The sequence below is a fragment of the Micrasema longulum genome, unplaced genomic scaffold, assembly GCF_059751315.1.
Source record: "Micrasema longulum isolate JH-2025_06_02 unplaced genomic scaffold, ASM5975131v1 h1tg000772l, whole genome shotgun sequence".
Taxonomy (NCBI): Eukaryota; Metazoa; Arthropoda; class Insecta; order Trichoptera; family Brachycentridae; genus Micrasema; species Micrasema longulum.
The window spans coordinates 169,315-183,774 of NW_028277966.1; the positions used below are offsets into that span (position 1 = coordinate 169,315).

The window sequence follows — 14,460 nt, forward strand, 5'->3', positions numbered from 1 at the left end:
AACCTGTGAAGATCTATTGTGATGGATTAAATTAATTAAAAACAACTACTGCACAACATCATTATACTTACAGAGGAATATTTTTCTTTAATGAAATGAACAAAGATAATAAAAAGTACAGTCAGGAATACAATATATTTAAGAAAGAAGTAAAAAATTACATCTATAATTCTTCTTTATGTAACACTGATTGAAAACATCGTTAATATCTTTTTTGTAATTTATTTATGTTATTCTAAAATAATCTATTATAAGACGTCACTCCCCATTATGTACACAAGAATTGTTTATTTCTTTTACGTAATGGGAAACGTTAATGTAAATATATGTAATTGATTAATGTAAAAAATTGTATTTAATATTGTATTTAAATTTGTTATTAATAAATTTAAAATAAAAAAATCTATGGCACCTATAACTTTAAGAAATCCTCTCATACTAAATAAGCCGGATATAACTATATTTGTTCTGGACACTGGCTTCATTATAATATAATCCGGTGTTTTTCATGCCAATTGATGTTGATGTTTAAATAGTTTGGTGACTAAATTCGTGTATATCAGCAGAGTCGTCTTGAATCTGGAAGATTTATCAAAAGTTAATATCTATAGGCATTAAACATTTACGTTTTTAAAATTGTCAAATGAATTGACATAAACGATACTTACATATTGCCAAAATTATTATTCATTACATACCTCATTACTACCCCAGTATCGAATAGCAAATAGGCCCTGGAGTTCTGCTGGTATTTTCTCATCTCGTTTGTGTCCTTCCAAATCGAGTTTTACTAGAGTAATTATGCGCCTCATATTTTCCTTCGAAAAACAGTATTTCTCCTTGAATTCACTGTCTTAAAAATCTTAAAAAGAGTTGACTCTTTTTTTAATACAATTTTCGTGCACGAGAAGGTCGCATGCCTTCGAAAATGTTTAAAATTAAATAAAACTGTGACAAACTATTCATAAATAACGACAAATATGACAGATCGCATTCTAGGGCATATTTTTGACAGATAAGCTGCCGTGGCCGCCAGATATGACAACGTTTCCCTAGGAAACCACTCTCTAGTCACCGTTTCGGCGGCCGTTCACCGCATCACCGTTCGTACGGCCGTTAAGATATCGGCACCGTTTTCCTAGGAAACCCAAGCTTAACTGTATGAATGACAAAGACGACTCTCTACAAAGCCGCAGTTAGCTGATAAGATTGCTGATGTAGATACTTTATTTAATGTTGAGTACTCGATTATTATGTTATTAAATAAAAACATACATAATTTGGGTAACAAAATGAAAACGTTTACAATCACTCTATGGTGGAGAGGGAAAGTAGGAATACCCATTTTTCAATCCAGTGTCCGCTAGGGACACGTCTTCTGAGTTAGTGTGCGAAGTTCTGTTGCTGTAAATGTATCAGTTTGTTTGTGGGAAAATTTTAAGTGAAACATTGTTTTCCATTTCACCGAAAACGTGATGGCTGATTGTTGAGAAGAACGCGCGGCTGTGAAATTTTGTTTCCTGTTGGAGAAATCAGCCGCGGAAACTATTGTAATGCCTAAACTGCCCATAGGAATGCTGTCCTAAGTAAAACCAGAGTCTACGAGTGGTTTTCATATTAAATTAAATTTAAAAATGAAGAAATGTCAATTGAAGACCAGCCCTGTTCAGGACGTTCCTCAACGCCAAGAACTGACGAAAACATCGACAAAATCAATGCTCTCGTTCGCGGAGACCGTCGCCGAGCCATTTATCAACTTTGTGAGATGTCTGGAATATCATGGAGTTCAATTCAGAGGTTTTGAAAAGATTGAGGGAGAGTCCGGAAGAAAAGGTCAAATCTTTGGCGCACAAGCGACTGGTTCTTCCATCATCATGACAAAGCGCCGGCCCACACCGCTCTCTCCGTAAAATTGTTTTTAACCAAAAACGGCATGACACCAATTGTTCACCTCTCTACTCACCGGATCTAGCCCCCTGTGATTTCTCTTTGTTTCCCAGACTCAAAAAGGACATGAGAGGAAAGCGTTTTGCCACTGTGGAGGAGGTAAAACAAAAATCTCTGGAAGGGCTAAAGAACATCCCGATAAGTAAATCAAAATAATGTTTTGAACAATGAAAGGATCGCTTGTAAAGGTGCGTTGTGGTCAAAAGAGAATACTTGAAAGATGATCAATTACTTATTGATATATTTTTTTAAACAACATGCCCCAAATTGATATATAATTTTTCAACACATTTATTGAAATCGATAATTTAAACTTGCAACACGCGTTCTTTCTCTAGGGCCGTCAAAATCCACAGTGCACAGTGGCTGTTTTTGGTATATTGATTGATAATTCCAGGTAAATATGCGTTTTCTTTATGAAAAGTTTGTTAAATATGGTCGTTCAAGTATTATTTGTACGTTAGTATCATTCTGAAAAATAACGCGGAAAAGGAAACGTTTTTTGAATGACGTGTAATACCTACGTATGTTGGCCGGTTGGCCAAATTCGACCACATGGGTTATTCATCACCTTGTCAATCTGTGCTTAAATTAAATTTTGTTTAAAGTTGGCCGATGTAGTGAATGACAAGGTCACAATATGTCATTTTGACCAGGGTTTGATTTTTGTTATTGCAGAAACTCAAAATGGCGTCAGGATTAGTTCACGAAAAGGTTTGGTTGGACAAAAGCAAGTACGACGATGCCGAACGTCAACATTTCGAAAATCTCGCTAAGGTAGATCTATTTCGTTGATTTTTTCTCGGATTTTAAGGAAACTTAAATTTTGGTGTCCGTATCTATCTTTCGATTTATTTACTAAAATTGCACGCTTTTCGGTGGTCAGGAAAATGGTTATAGGATTTGGTATTTGAATCGTGAATTATAAATAATTTTTCCCTTTACAAGCTGCCCAAACTCGCCGAGGATCGTGCGGAGGAGATCGATCCTGATACCACCCTCTCCCCCCCTGTAACTCCCGTGAATTCCAAAAAAAACAAAATTCCTAAATATGTACTAGTCGCCCGCGAAACGGATTACACATCTATTCTGGAACTTTGCGAGTTTAAGGAGAAAACTTCCAAGAGAAGTAAGAAGGCCAATCGACAGCGTGAACTCACAATGAATTCTATTTGTAACAAGGAGCTTCCACTCTCACCGACCCCCGCTCGGGAAGAAAATACTCCGGTAGCTACTCCGGCGGTAGCTCCGCTTGCCGCTTCTGTCGCCACTCCGGCTCCCACCCCGGTCGTCGCTCCAGCCCTCACTCCCGCGCCCACCGCTCGGTGCGAGGCCCAGGCCCCCGCCAAGCCGAAGAAAGAGAAGATGAGTAAAGCCGAGAAAAAGAGAGCGAACAAGAAAGAGAAAGAAGTCCTCAAAGTTCCACAGGTGGAAGAGAAGCAACATGTGGAAGAGAGACAACAAGAGAAGTGCCAGGTACTCTGCATCCTGAGAGACGTGATTCCTTTATTGTCTTTTCTAGCTTATTAATAACTAGATCTTCACTCACATTTTCAGAGCACCTCTTTGTATCTGTTGAATAACTGAGATGTTTTATTTTTGGTAATATGAAATTTCAGTAGTATTATGTATAGGTATGCAATATTACTTATTTTTGGCTTATACTTGAATATTTTTTGTATTGATAACAAAATCTTAGGAATCGAGATTATTTTATTATTAATATTGCGTTCTTATGATTTACACAAATGCTTTAATTCAATTTGGAGTCCATTTTCAACTTGTTGGAAATAGTAATATCTGAAAAATGATAGTCAAGTTGTGGTAGAGCGTGGTTCAAATTCGGACTTTTGATCCATGAGTCCACGACACTATCACAAGACCGCAACTCATCCATTTGTATACCACTAGTAAAATTATCTTGTTGTGAGATTTCTTCTTTAGATGCTTGGCTGTCATATTTAGGAGCCATTAATATAGCGCATTCTAATGGATTTTTTGTTTTCAAGTCGAATTCAGAACATCACTTTTGTGATATATCAATATTTTATAAACTATTACAGCACTGAAAATGTTTTATTAAAACAGGTTTATTAATTATTATATAATTCCATATTATTTTAAGCACTCACTTAATTTTGCATTATAAATAATTTATCCCCTCCCCCGTGTTTTATTATTATGGATAATTTACATAATGCCATTCGAGGGTGCTGTACAATGAGTATCCTAACACGTCTCATAGCTACATAGTACATGGGCGCTTAGGATTTTAGTTCCTCTTTTTCAATTATGGTAGAACAGATAGGATCAGCTTGTCTTCCATCTACATTATGAAATCTACCCCCAATTTCAATTATTTAGAAATGGAGTTTTTAGTGTTTCTTTTTTATTTTTCAGTTGTGTACAAATAAAAGTTAGATTACAATATGTCCTGCAGCTACAGAGCTCTTGGAATTCTAGACCCTATTTATGAAATTTAAGGATGAAAGAATTCGATAGTTAATGACATTTACACACGAAAGCTAGATTAAGAAACATCTCGCAACTACAAAGCGCATGGTCAAATGAAATTAGCTTGAGCTAAGACGCTTTCATCACACATTGAAGATTCTGGGTTCTTAGTGATCTCATCATAATTAATTGTGATTTTTCTTGAGCCTGGGTGTTCTGTGCTGTGATTCACCACTTATAGGGTCTCCTTGCTTAATTTTTTTTTTGTTCTGAATATGAAATTAGGTTTTTTAAAAAAATATTCCATGTATTTATTAAAATATCTAGGTGTCTTGTATGTATATTTTTTCAGTTACTAAGCTGTCAGTATAAAATGACCTGTTTTAATGTTAAAAGATGACCTGCTTAAATGGAAAAAATCCTTTGTAAATAAAACATATTACTTTCTCTGAATCATTCTTTTAAACTCGCCTCAATGTTTTAAACTTGTGTATTACTGATTTTAAGAAACTGATTACCCAGTAACTTTATTTTTACAATTATTTGGAATTTTATGCTGCAAATTAAAGAGTTGTGGACTTTATTATAAGTTTACGATGCATGCTTCTTTATTTCGCTTTTTTGTGTGAATTAATAAATCATATCACCTCATCTCTGTAAGCCTTAGATAAATGTTAGTTTAATGTAAAATTGATTGTGTCTGTGTATAAATATTTTTATTACATTAAATATTTGTTTTTAAGTAGGCATTGGAATGACTTTAGACTCTACTATGTACCTTTGTAATGTGTTTTTTGGTAAATCAACATACATTTACAATGAGAATATAGTATTTTTATAATCGTTTATACAGATTTTTTTTTTGCATTAATTTGTTCCGACATTATATTAACATCTGTAACAAGTTTTAATAACTGTAAAGATGACGGTCTAAATAAATTAAAATATGAAAACTAAATTTCCCTTAGTAATCTAACATATGTTAAAACAAAACAGAATTTAAAATCATTTAATTATGTATGTTCTCACCCATATGTAATTATGGGTGTTCTAAAAATTCGCAAAATGAAAGGGAGGGGCGTTAATAAAAAGACTATAGGTAATATTTTTCCTTTTCATCTTTCAATTAATTTGTTTATACCCTCAAAAAAATGTTTTATCTTTGTCTTTGAAGTAGGCTTAAATTGCTGACTTCTTTATTACTTGTAAATTTCTTTCCTCGATGTTTTTTTTTAAAATTTGGGAATAAATAGGCAAAGTGGTTTAATACTTGGAAACCACATAAGTGGAGAGCTGTCGTTGCAACATTGCTCTTGTTCACAGGAGCGTTGTCCTGAAGAAGCAAGACACCTTGATCAAATTTTCCTCTAGTTTTCTCCTTCACAGCTTCTTTGAACTACTCAAGTAGATTAGCATAGTATGTTCCAGTTATAGTGACACCATTTTTTTTTTGTAGTGAATCAACCTTTCCAGCCGATCGCGATACCATGAACTTTTTCAGAAGTGGTGTGCCCTTTTTATGCCACTCTATCGAATCTTGTTTTCAAATTCAGGCTCATATTTATGAACCCAGATTTCATCTTCGAAAAAAATCTGTTCCAAAACATCATTCTTATTGTCTCAGCAGAGGTCTAAAAAGTTGCAAACTCTCGATGCACTGTCGCATTTGAAGCAGTCTCAGCATCTTGGCATAGGATTGTCAATATAGATGTACATTTTTGTTAGCTGCCTTTCCTTCAATTGGGCTTTGTCCAATAGTTTTTCAACTTTTTCAATAAAATTTTATGAAGTGGCCTCAATAAGCTGTCCAGGGGGGAGGATCGTCTTCAATTGACTCTGCTATCTTTGATAAAGACTATCCCATTTATAAATCATGGTATTCCCAGGACAAGAGGGTCTGTAAACTGCTGATATCTCCTTCCAAAATGAAATGTTATGTTTATTGAGAAATTTGACGACAGCTCGGTTCTCAATTTTATCCATACTTGGTATTTCTTCTGGATTGATTCACTTATTTAATTGTAACATGAAACTAATTACTCATTTATGTTAATACTCGGTGCTGAGTCACACTTTTTACTCATGTATATTAGTACCCCCGACCCCCTTGGCAATCCTTCCATTCTGCAAATTTTTGGACCGCCCTTTGTAGAATCGAATGAAAAGAGAAATTTTATACTGAAAATCAAATCATGCCGAATTCATTGGTAGTTGTTATTATAGCTAAGAAGTGTTGTTTTATATAGGGAGGGTCATCACAGGTCTCTCTCGGCAGTTCCTCACTAGCCAGCGAAGTTGCTAAAGCGAGACAGCACATCAAGAATTCCCTAGAATGTGTAAGTATCCTTTAGTAAACTTTGTCGCAGGCAACACCTGACATCTGAATCCATCAGCCATATTATACAACACGCTCCATTTTTATACACAGCACAATGATCGAGCTAATTTAAGACATAATTATTTACCCAATTACCAGTTATTTACCAGTGAATTTCTTCACATCGAGATATGCAAACTTAGTGTAAGATAAGGGATTAAGGTATCTTCTGTATTATAAAAAAAAGATCGTGGTGATTTGTTTGTCTCCCGATTATTATCATCATTAAAATTTCATTTTCATGCATGATTTACAAACTAGTTTTTACTTTACAACAGTAAAAAAATAACAATCTGTAAAAAAAATGTGAGAGTTGATTTATTTAATTAATACTCACAGATTTGGTTTAACTTACCTAATGATAGTCATTTTGGATACCTCAACTTTGTAAATATATAATACAAAATATTTTAATAATATCCATTGGTTTAGGTGGAGGTGCGTTCGGATGTAACTATCATTATGGGTGTTTTTTTTGCACAGGGATGAGATAAAATTCCAACTAAAATACCTAACAGAGTGAACATTAACTATTAATATGTAAATATATTTATAAAATAATTTTAAGATCATTATGTCTCATATATGTAAAATTAAGTATCAAATCTGAAAAATGTTTTTTTTCAGCTTTAAATGTTCTTTTCCTGACAGTTTTTTCCACATGAATTGTAAATTTTATAACATGAAAAATTATTTGTCTTTTTAAATAAAATCTTTCTGAATAACAAGTGTAAAATAGTAATAAAAACACATTGAAAAAAGTTTGTTTCCATGGAGTTACATACTCTTGATTGTAGATGCACGGTTTGATTCTATAATTTTGCGATTTTGTTCATATTTTCGAGAACAGCACACTCAATGCTAGTTTGAAGTATCAAAAAATAAAAAATCTACATCTAAAACCTCAAAAAAGTATTTTTGTAAAAAAAAAATTGCTGAAATTTACAGATGCATGATTGTATACTTTAGCATGTTGACACTTGATTAATATTATTTTCATATGTGTGCATTTGTTCATGTTCAAATTGTTTTTCTATAGATGGACTCCGTATTAGCAAATGTTCCCAGCATAGAAGTAGTCAATAGAATAAATTCCTTGGAGACAGCCCTCAATGAGCTCCGAACACTGGTGCTAGGTGTCCAGAGTGAAGTGAAGTCCTTAGCAAAGAGCATCCCTTCTGCGGTAAATTTTTCTTCATTTTTTTTATTCCATAATTTAATATTGTAAATGCCAACAATTAGATAAAAATAACCAAGTAGAATTAATAATATGTTGCTCATTTAAATAATCTTAAATTATGCTTCTATTTGATATAATACAGTCAAACTTGGTTATAACGATCATGGAAATAGCGAGATCTCGAATGTAATGAGAAAACATTAGTTGACATTTTAGTTTATGGTTTTCTCCATACATTTATTCACTTTTTTAACAAGCTATTTTTCGGACATACCGAATAAAAATATTGTCAACAGTGGGGCAAAAACTCTTAAATTGTTTAAAAACATAACTTTCGAAGTAAGAATCCAAGTAATAAAATGTTAACGGACTGATGGGCATCGGGATGGGATGACTTTTATGACACTATGTAAGTGCCTAAGCACCAATTGGTGTTTTCGCCAACATTAAACAAATATCGCACACATGGTTGAAATTGCTTGTAAAAAATCCAAGCTTTGTGGACTAAGTACTGGCTCGGCACCACATTACAATTTATTACTTCTTTGGTAGTTTATGAATGGCACCAGTATTTCGGGGGTTTTCACAACACTTTTCATTTTTTTAAATATCCTATGGTCAATGCATAATAAACATTACGAGTGGGTAATGTTAGATCAGTTGAAAACTAATCCTTGGATTTTAAACTTGTGTACTAACAAGAGGAAGTGTCTCAATTCGTGAAAAAGTGTCAATTATTTGTAAAATAGAATGTGGCGTGAAAAATCTTGAAGTGTGTTAAAAATCTTATTCACAGAGTCAATATTGTGGAAAAAAATATGTTGATTTATCTGTATTTGAAATTTAGAAAGTGGTATGTTTGTAAGTACAGGTAAATGTCGTTTTACGCCGGGGTTCTGTTCCGAGAGACACCGGTGTAAAAAAATCAGCATAATATAAACACAAGTATAATAGAAGATATAAGGTTAGGTTCCGTGTCAAAATTCTAAGAACAATCTAACATGTTTATTTAATACATTTCATATCCTATATATATTCAAAATAAATTATGAATGCATTTAATAAATACAGTTTAATCTCGTTTACAAAATAAATAATAATCTCTTGATATAAATAATGAATTTTTTTACAATAAATACTAACTCACCAGTTTGTCTGTGCTAAATTTAATTCTCACACTTTTTTTTAAAAAGCATCCAATTTCATTTGCTTTGATTGGTGCTTCCTTTCTTGCAGAATCATAGCATAAGGTCGAACGGTAGCTGTGACGTTTCTTTTAACATTTGCGTTTCAATTGAAATCCCCATTTTTCATACCTTTTTATTTATATATATGTACGAGGGTTGTCCGAAATGTTTCCTGCCTCAACATAAAGATGGCAGCACTTGCCAACGAACGGGGACTCTGCTCCATCGTATACCACAGTAAAATTTTGGGCAGCTGAATTTAAACGTGGACATGCCAGCTTGGATGACAATGAACGTTTGGGATGGCCAAAATCTGCAACCACTGAAAATAACATCGCTCAAGTTCACCAATTGGTGCTGGACTACAACATGTCCAAAGGGCGTGTTTGTTGCGTATTAAAACAAGATTTAAGCACGAGAAAGCTAACCGCACGCTAGGTGCCGCGTTTGCTCACTCCAGACAAAAAACGTGTTGTTGAATTAACATTTTCACCGCTCTGTTGGCGCAGTTAAGGGGCAATAAATCAGACTTTTGGCGCTGATTAATTACAGTAGACGAAACTTGGATTTACCATGCTACTCCAGAAACAAAAAATCAGTCCAAACAGCAGACTGCAAAGGGGGAATCGGCCCCAAAAAAGGCAAAAACTGTTCCTTTAGTTGGGAAAGTGATGGCGACTGTTTTCTGGGATAGTCATGGAGTAATGTTCATCAACTACCTAAAACAAGGAAAAACTATTACGGGAGCATACTACGCATCATTAATTGATAAGTTGAAGACAGATATCACGGAAATACGCCCACATTTGAAAAAGAAAAAAAATTGTTTCACCAAGATACCTTCTCACACCTCAGCGGTTGCCATGGTGAAAATCCACGAATTATGGTTTGAACTGCTTGACCACCCTCCTTACCCCAAATCTAGCCCTGAGCGACTTCATTTTGTTCCCTAAGCTAAAAGTCGCTCTCGGGGGACAGAGATTCTCATTTAATGAGGAAGCCATCACCTTGGTAAACTACCATTTTACAGGGAAAGACGCTAACTACTATTCGGCTGGGTTGTGAAGAGATGGGAGCATCGCTGGGAGAAGTGTATAGATAAGTAAAAGGAGACTAAGTAGAAAAATAAAAAAACAAATTTGAGTGAATATGACTTGTTTCATTGTTAGGTTGGAAACATTTCAGTCAACCCTCGTATATTATAATTTTTATTCTGTTTTTCTACATAATTGTCAAAAGTAAAAGTGTAAATACATCTTTTAATAAGCGTTATTCCCTAAATGAGTTTTTCCCCAAAAACTTCTGGGAACATTATATTTAAATTTATGTTTCCTAAATAAAAGTATTTTTTATTAATTGAAGTGCTTATGCTGTGGAATTCTGCTGAAATCTTGTATGATTTTATGCAAGTAGAATAGATGTTTATTTTGATTGTGTTGTATTCATTAGTCACGCCCCACCCCTGCCGTATGTCCTATGCCCACAAAGGCGGCGGCCCCCAAGGCAGCTGCTCCCAAAGATGATTCCGATGATGGAGTCGACCTATTTGCCTCAGACTCCGAGGGCGAGGATGATGCAGCTGCCGCCAAGATCCGCGAGGAGAGGCTTGCCAACTATGCTGCTAAGAAATCGCAGAGTAAGCTTTGAATTTATTTAAATAATGTTTATCGGTCACTACAGCTCATCGTTTCACACATGCTTAACAAAATGATTAATTTTCTGTTTAGAACCTGTGTTGATCGCCAAGTCCAACATCATCCTCGATGTAAAGCCGTGGGATGATGAGACCGACATGAAGAAGATGGAAGAATTGGTCCGTGGAATCACCACCGATGGTTTACTCTGGGGTGCTTCCAAGTTGGTTGTCCTTGCCTATGGAATCCAAAAACTACAGATCTCCTGTGTTGTCGAAGATGACAAAGTTTCAATAGATTGGCTACAAGAAGAAATTGAAAAGAATGAAGATTACGTAAGTAATTTATTTTTAATTCTGAAGAAAACAAATAAAAATGTTGGAAAAGTCTTACGAAGGACATTGTAAACTACAAATTTATGGAAATTATTATTTAAACTATTTATTATTTGTTGCACGTGAAAACTTTTATCACACAATTTTCAAGAGGACTTTTAATTTTTATCCGATTTATAATGCATAGTATCACATAATTCAACAAAAAATAAACGTCAAGATTGTTTTGTTTTTATATACGAGATAATAATCACTGGTAGAAATTTGAAATCCTGTAAGGGAAAAAGTGTGAATTGATTAAGAGGGGAAAGAAAAAAAAAAAAAAAAATTGTGTATCTTAATAAATAAAAACCCATATTTGCAGTGTTTGTTTCATTACAACTATTAATGTATGAACAAAATCACCACTTTTCTAATTTTCTTTTCTCTGTTGAACATCTTGAACTTACCTAACAGTTTTTCAAATTTTCGTCCACAATATATATTTTGTAATCATTGTGATACGTATGCGAGTGCTGATAAAAAATATTTATTTATTTCACAGGTTCAAAGTGTAGACATTGCTGCCTTTAACAAAGTTTAAACAATGGCGTCCCAAAGACTGTTCAATGTAATGGAACTACGCCTGTCGACCGACCATAACCACCGTATTATGTTCTATGAACATTTCTCATCTAAGAATTGATGTAAACTTTTGTCAATCTAATTTTATAATTCGGATTAATAGCCATCTCAATCGTTCATAGCAAATTATATAATTCCAAATTGTGCATGGCGACTTTGTCTCAGTTGATGTGATGTTTAAAATTTTATATTTACATATTTTTTTTTAGAAAAATGATCAATATATTTTACAATGTTTCTTACTGTACTTTAGACAAGAAATGATCATTCACTTCATGTTTAATAAATATGCCAATTGATGAATAGGTGCTTAGTGGAAAATATATATAAATGTTCATTTCTGATTTATCATCAGGCCATAAACTCAATTTCAATGTCAATAAAAGCAGTCATAAAATTTTCAGTATTTCAATTCTTAATAAAATAGCTTTTATACTCCCCAAATGAATAATTAGCGTTAATTATGATGATTATAATTCTCGACAGGATCCGTACAAGATATTTATTTAATGGGTAATTTTTCACTGCAGTATTTCGCAGTCCCTGGACTGGATCGGGGGTAAGACTGTAATCATCTTGCCTTCATGTATTTAATTATAAGGATTCGCGCTGCCATTGGAATACCAACGCAGTTTTCTGTGCACCCACTGGGTGCTGATAAGGAAATGATAACTGTAAACAAAAAACGAATTATTTTTTACACGAAGGCAATTGATCAGCCCTACACTTCAGATACCAGCCCGTAGCGCCAATTAAACTGGGAAGTTAACACAGTTGAAGGGTACATGGCAAAAAAGGTTATTAACCAATAATTAATTTTACAGGACCAAAAGTAAGAATAAAAACTTTATTTGTGGGTGGGTCACTCTGTTCATATTTAATAAAAATAGGTTTCCAATTAAGGTAAAATATATTTTTACCTACAATCACAGCAAAAAACTAGTAAAAACATCTACATTAAAAAAAAAAACTCCTTCCTTGAAAATACCACTAGCTCAACTAGGTGACTTTTGCTAGCCGTGACGCCATGCCCTTTTTCTACAATTTATCAGGCAAGGAGCCACATTTTGTTAGTTTTTAATATTTCATTCTATTCTCAAAAATTAGCCCGATTTTTCCGTGTACTCTTCAGTTATTAATATGTTCAATTGTCTATAAGGTAATATCAAATTTTCTATATGAAAATGTGTGTATCTATGGAAATTTTAAGTATCTTCTTCGGTAACCTGTAATTGAACATGTTTAACAGATTCTTTGTTGACTCCGCCAATTGGAGGAGTGGACGTGTCACGAGGAACTCCGCCAAATATAGCTTATAATGCTGTGTTTGTCAAAAAACCGTTGCGACTAGTTGGTTTTATGCTGACGCTGTTATTTAATGTTTTTAAAATAAGCTATTCATTGGCAGTTTATGATTTACTGATCTAGTTTACAAGTTACGACGTGTTGAAATTTGACAAAGTATGTGAACATCTAGGACGAAAAGTAGGTGTTCTCATAATTTGATGGAAAGTGATATTGAAAATTAATTGCATGATGAACATAGCGAGGACGAGTACCTGACGAATGATAGCGACTCTGACTGACGAAGAGGAGGGACAGGAATATAATCAACAGTTACTGTTCATGGGTGTTTCCAATATCAATTCACAGACAGCCGAGACTCCTAACGCTGATGTTGAATTATCTGATGAAGTTTTATTTTCTGGTTTCCGCTTTCTTCGGTAATATCAAAATAATTCTGAATGGTCAACTAGAGAGTGAGTTGGGAAAAAATTATATCCCTGAGTTCAAGAGTTTTGTGGGGTAGTTGGGCCAACTCCTATAAATTACTTCATGCACTTAGTTGATGAACATTTCCTGTCATTTATTTGCACTAAAACTTATCTATATTTGTTTATTTAACACTTCATATACATATATAAGGGTGGGCATATTGCCTTGGGGCAATTTCTTCCTACCTACCCAAACCATTCAGTTTGAGAAAATTACAAGTACATGGACATATTCTAGATAATTTACAGAATCTTATAATTTAATACAAAATTTAAAACCAAAACTAACAAAAAATTCACACTATGCTATGCAGAGAGGAGAGATCTATATCCTGAGAAATTAGTCCAGTCTAAGGGTGTGACAACTTACTGTTGCAGAACTGAAAATATTTTCAACACTTCTACACATGGAAACCATTCAGCTTAGCAGAATAGAAGATTATTGGAAGACAAGTCATCTATTGAATATTCCCATATTAAGGGAGTCAATGAGCAGGAACCGATTCCTAATTATATTCAGATACCTGAACTTCATATTGGAGAACAGTGCAGAAAATGTCACCTTGGTGAAAATAAAAAAAGACATTGATTATTTCAATATTCAAATGGTTGACTCTTACCCAGCAAAAGAGCTGTCTTTAGATGAAAGCATGGCTCTGATGCGGTTGTCTGAGATTCCGACAATTCATTAAGACTAGGAGGCACAGATACAGCATAAAACTCTACATACTAAAAAGAACTGGACGGTACAGTCTTGCGATTCCGTGTTCATGCCAGGAGAGATGCTGAGGTTTCGGCCTGGAGACCATAAATTAGGATTTTTTTAATATGTAATTTTGGTTGGTACCTACCTAAAATGCGATAATTAAAAATATGCATAATCATAACCTTCGTGTTTGTTAATTGTGTAATGAAATATAATTAAGGATTTTGTGAAATAGAGTGCT

General features: G+C 34.0%; 1 protein-coding gene across 4 annotated transcripts; it reads left to right on the forward strand.

Moving 5' to 3' along the window:
• Positions 1–2,270: 2,270 nt before the first annotated feature.
• eEF1delta (elongation factor 1-delta) lies at positions 2,271–12,135 on the forward strand. 4 transcript variants are annotated; one of them, XM_088230491.1, is made up of 8 exons: positions 2,271–2,344; positions 2,626–2,724; positions 3,130–3,423; positions 6,648–6,737; positions 7,818–7,961; positions 10,595–10,781; positions 10,873–11,114; positions 11,659–12,135. In XM_088230491.1, the coding sequence occupies exons 2-8, from the start codon at positions 2,635–2,637 to the stop codon at positions 11,695–11,697; spliced, it is 1,086 nt and encodes a 361-aa protein (XP_088086617.1). In that variant the 5' UTR covers positions 2,271–2,344; positions 2,626–2,634; the 3' UTR covers positions 11,698–12,135. The 4 variants fall into 4 exon arrangements, with proteins under 4 accessions (XP_088086617.1, XP_088086618.1, XP_088086619.1 ...); XM_088230492.1 differs by lacking the exon at positions 6,648–6,737; XM_088230493.1 differs by lacking the exon at positions 3,130–3,423.
• The last annotated feature ends 2,325 nt before the right edge of the window (positions 12,136–14,460 follow it).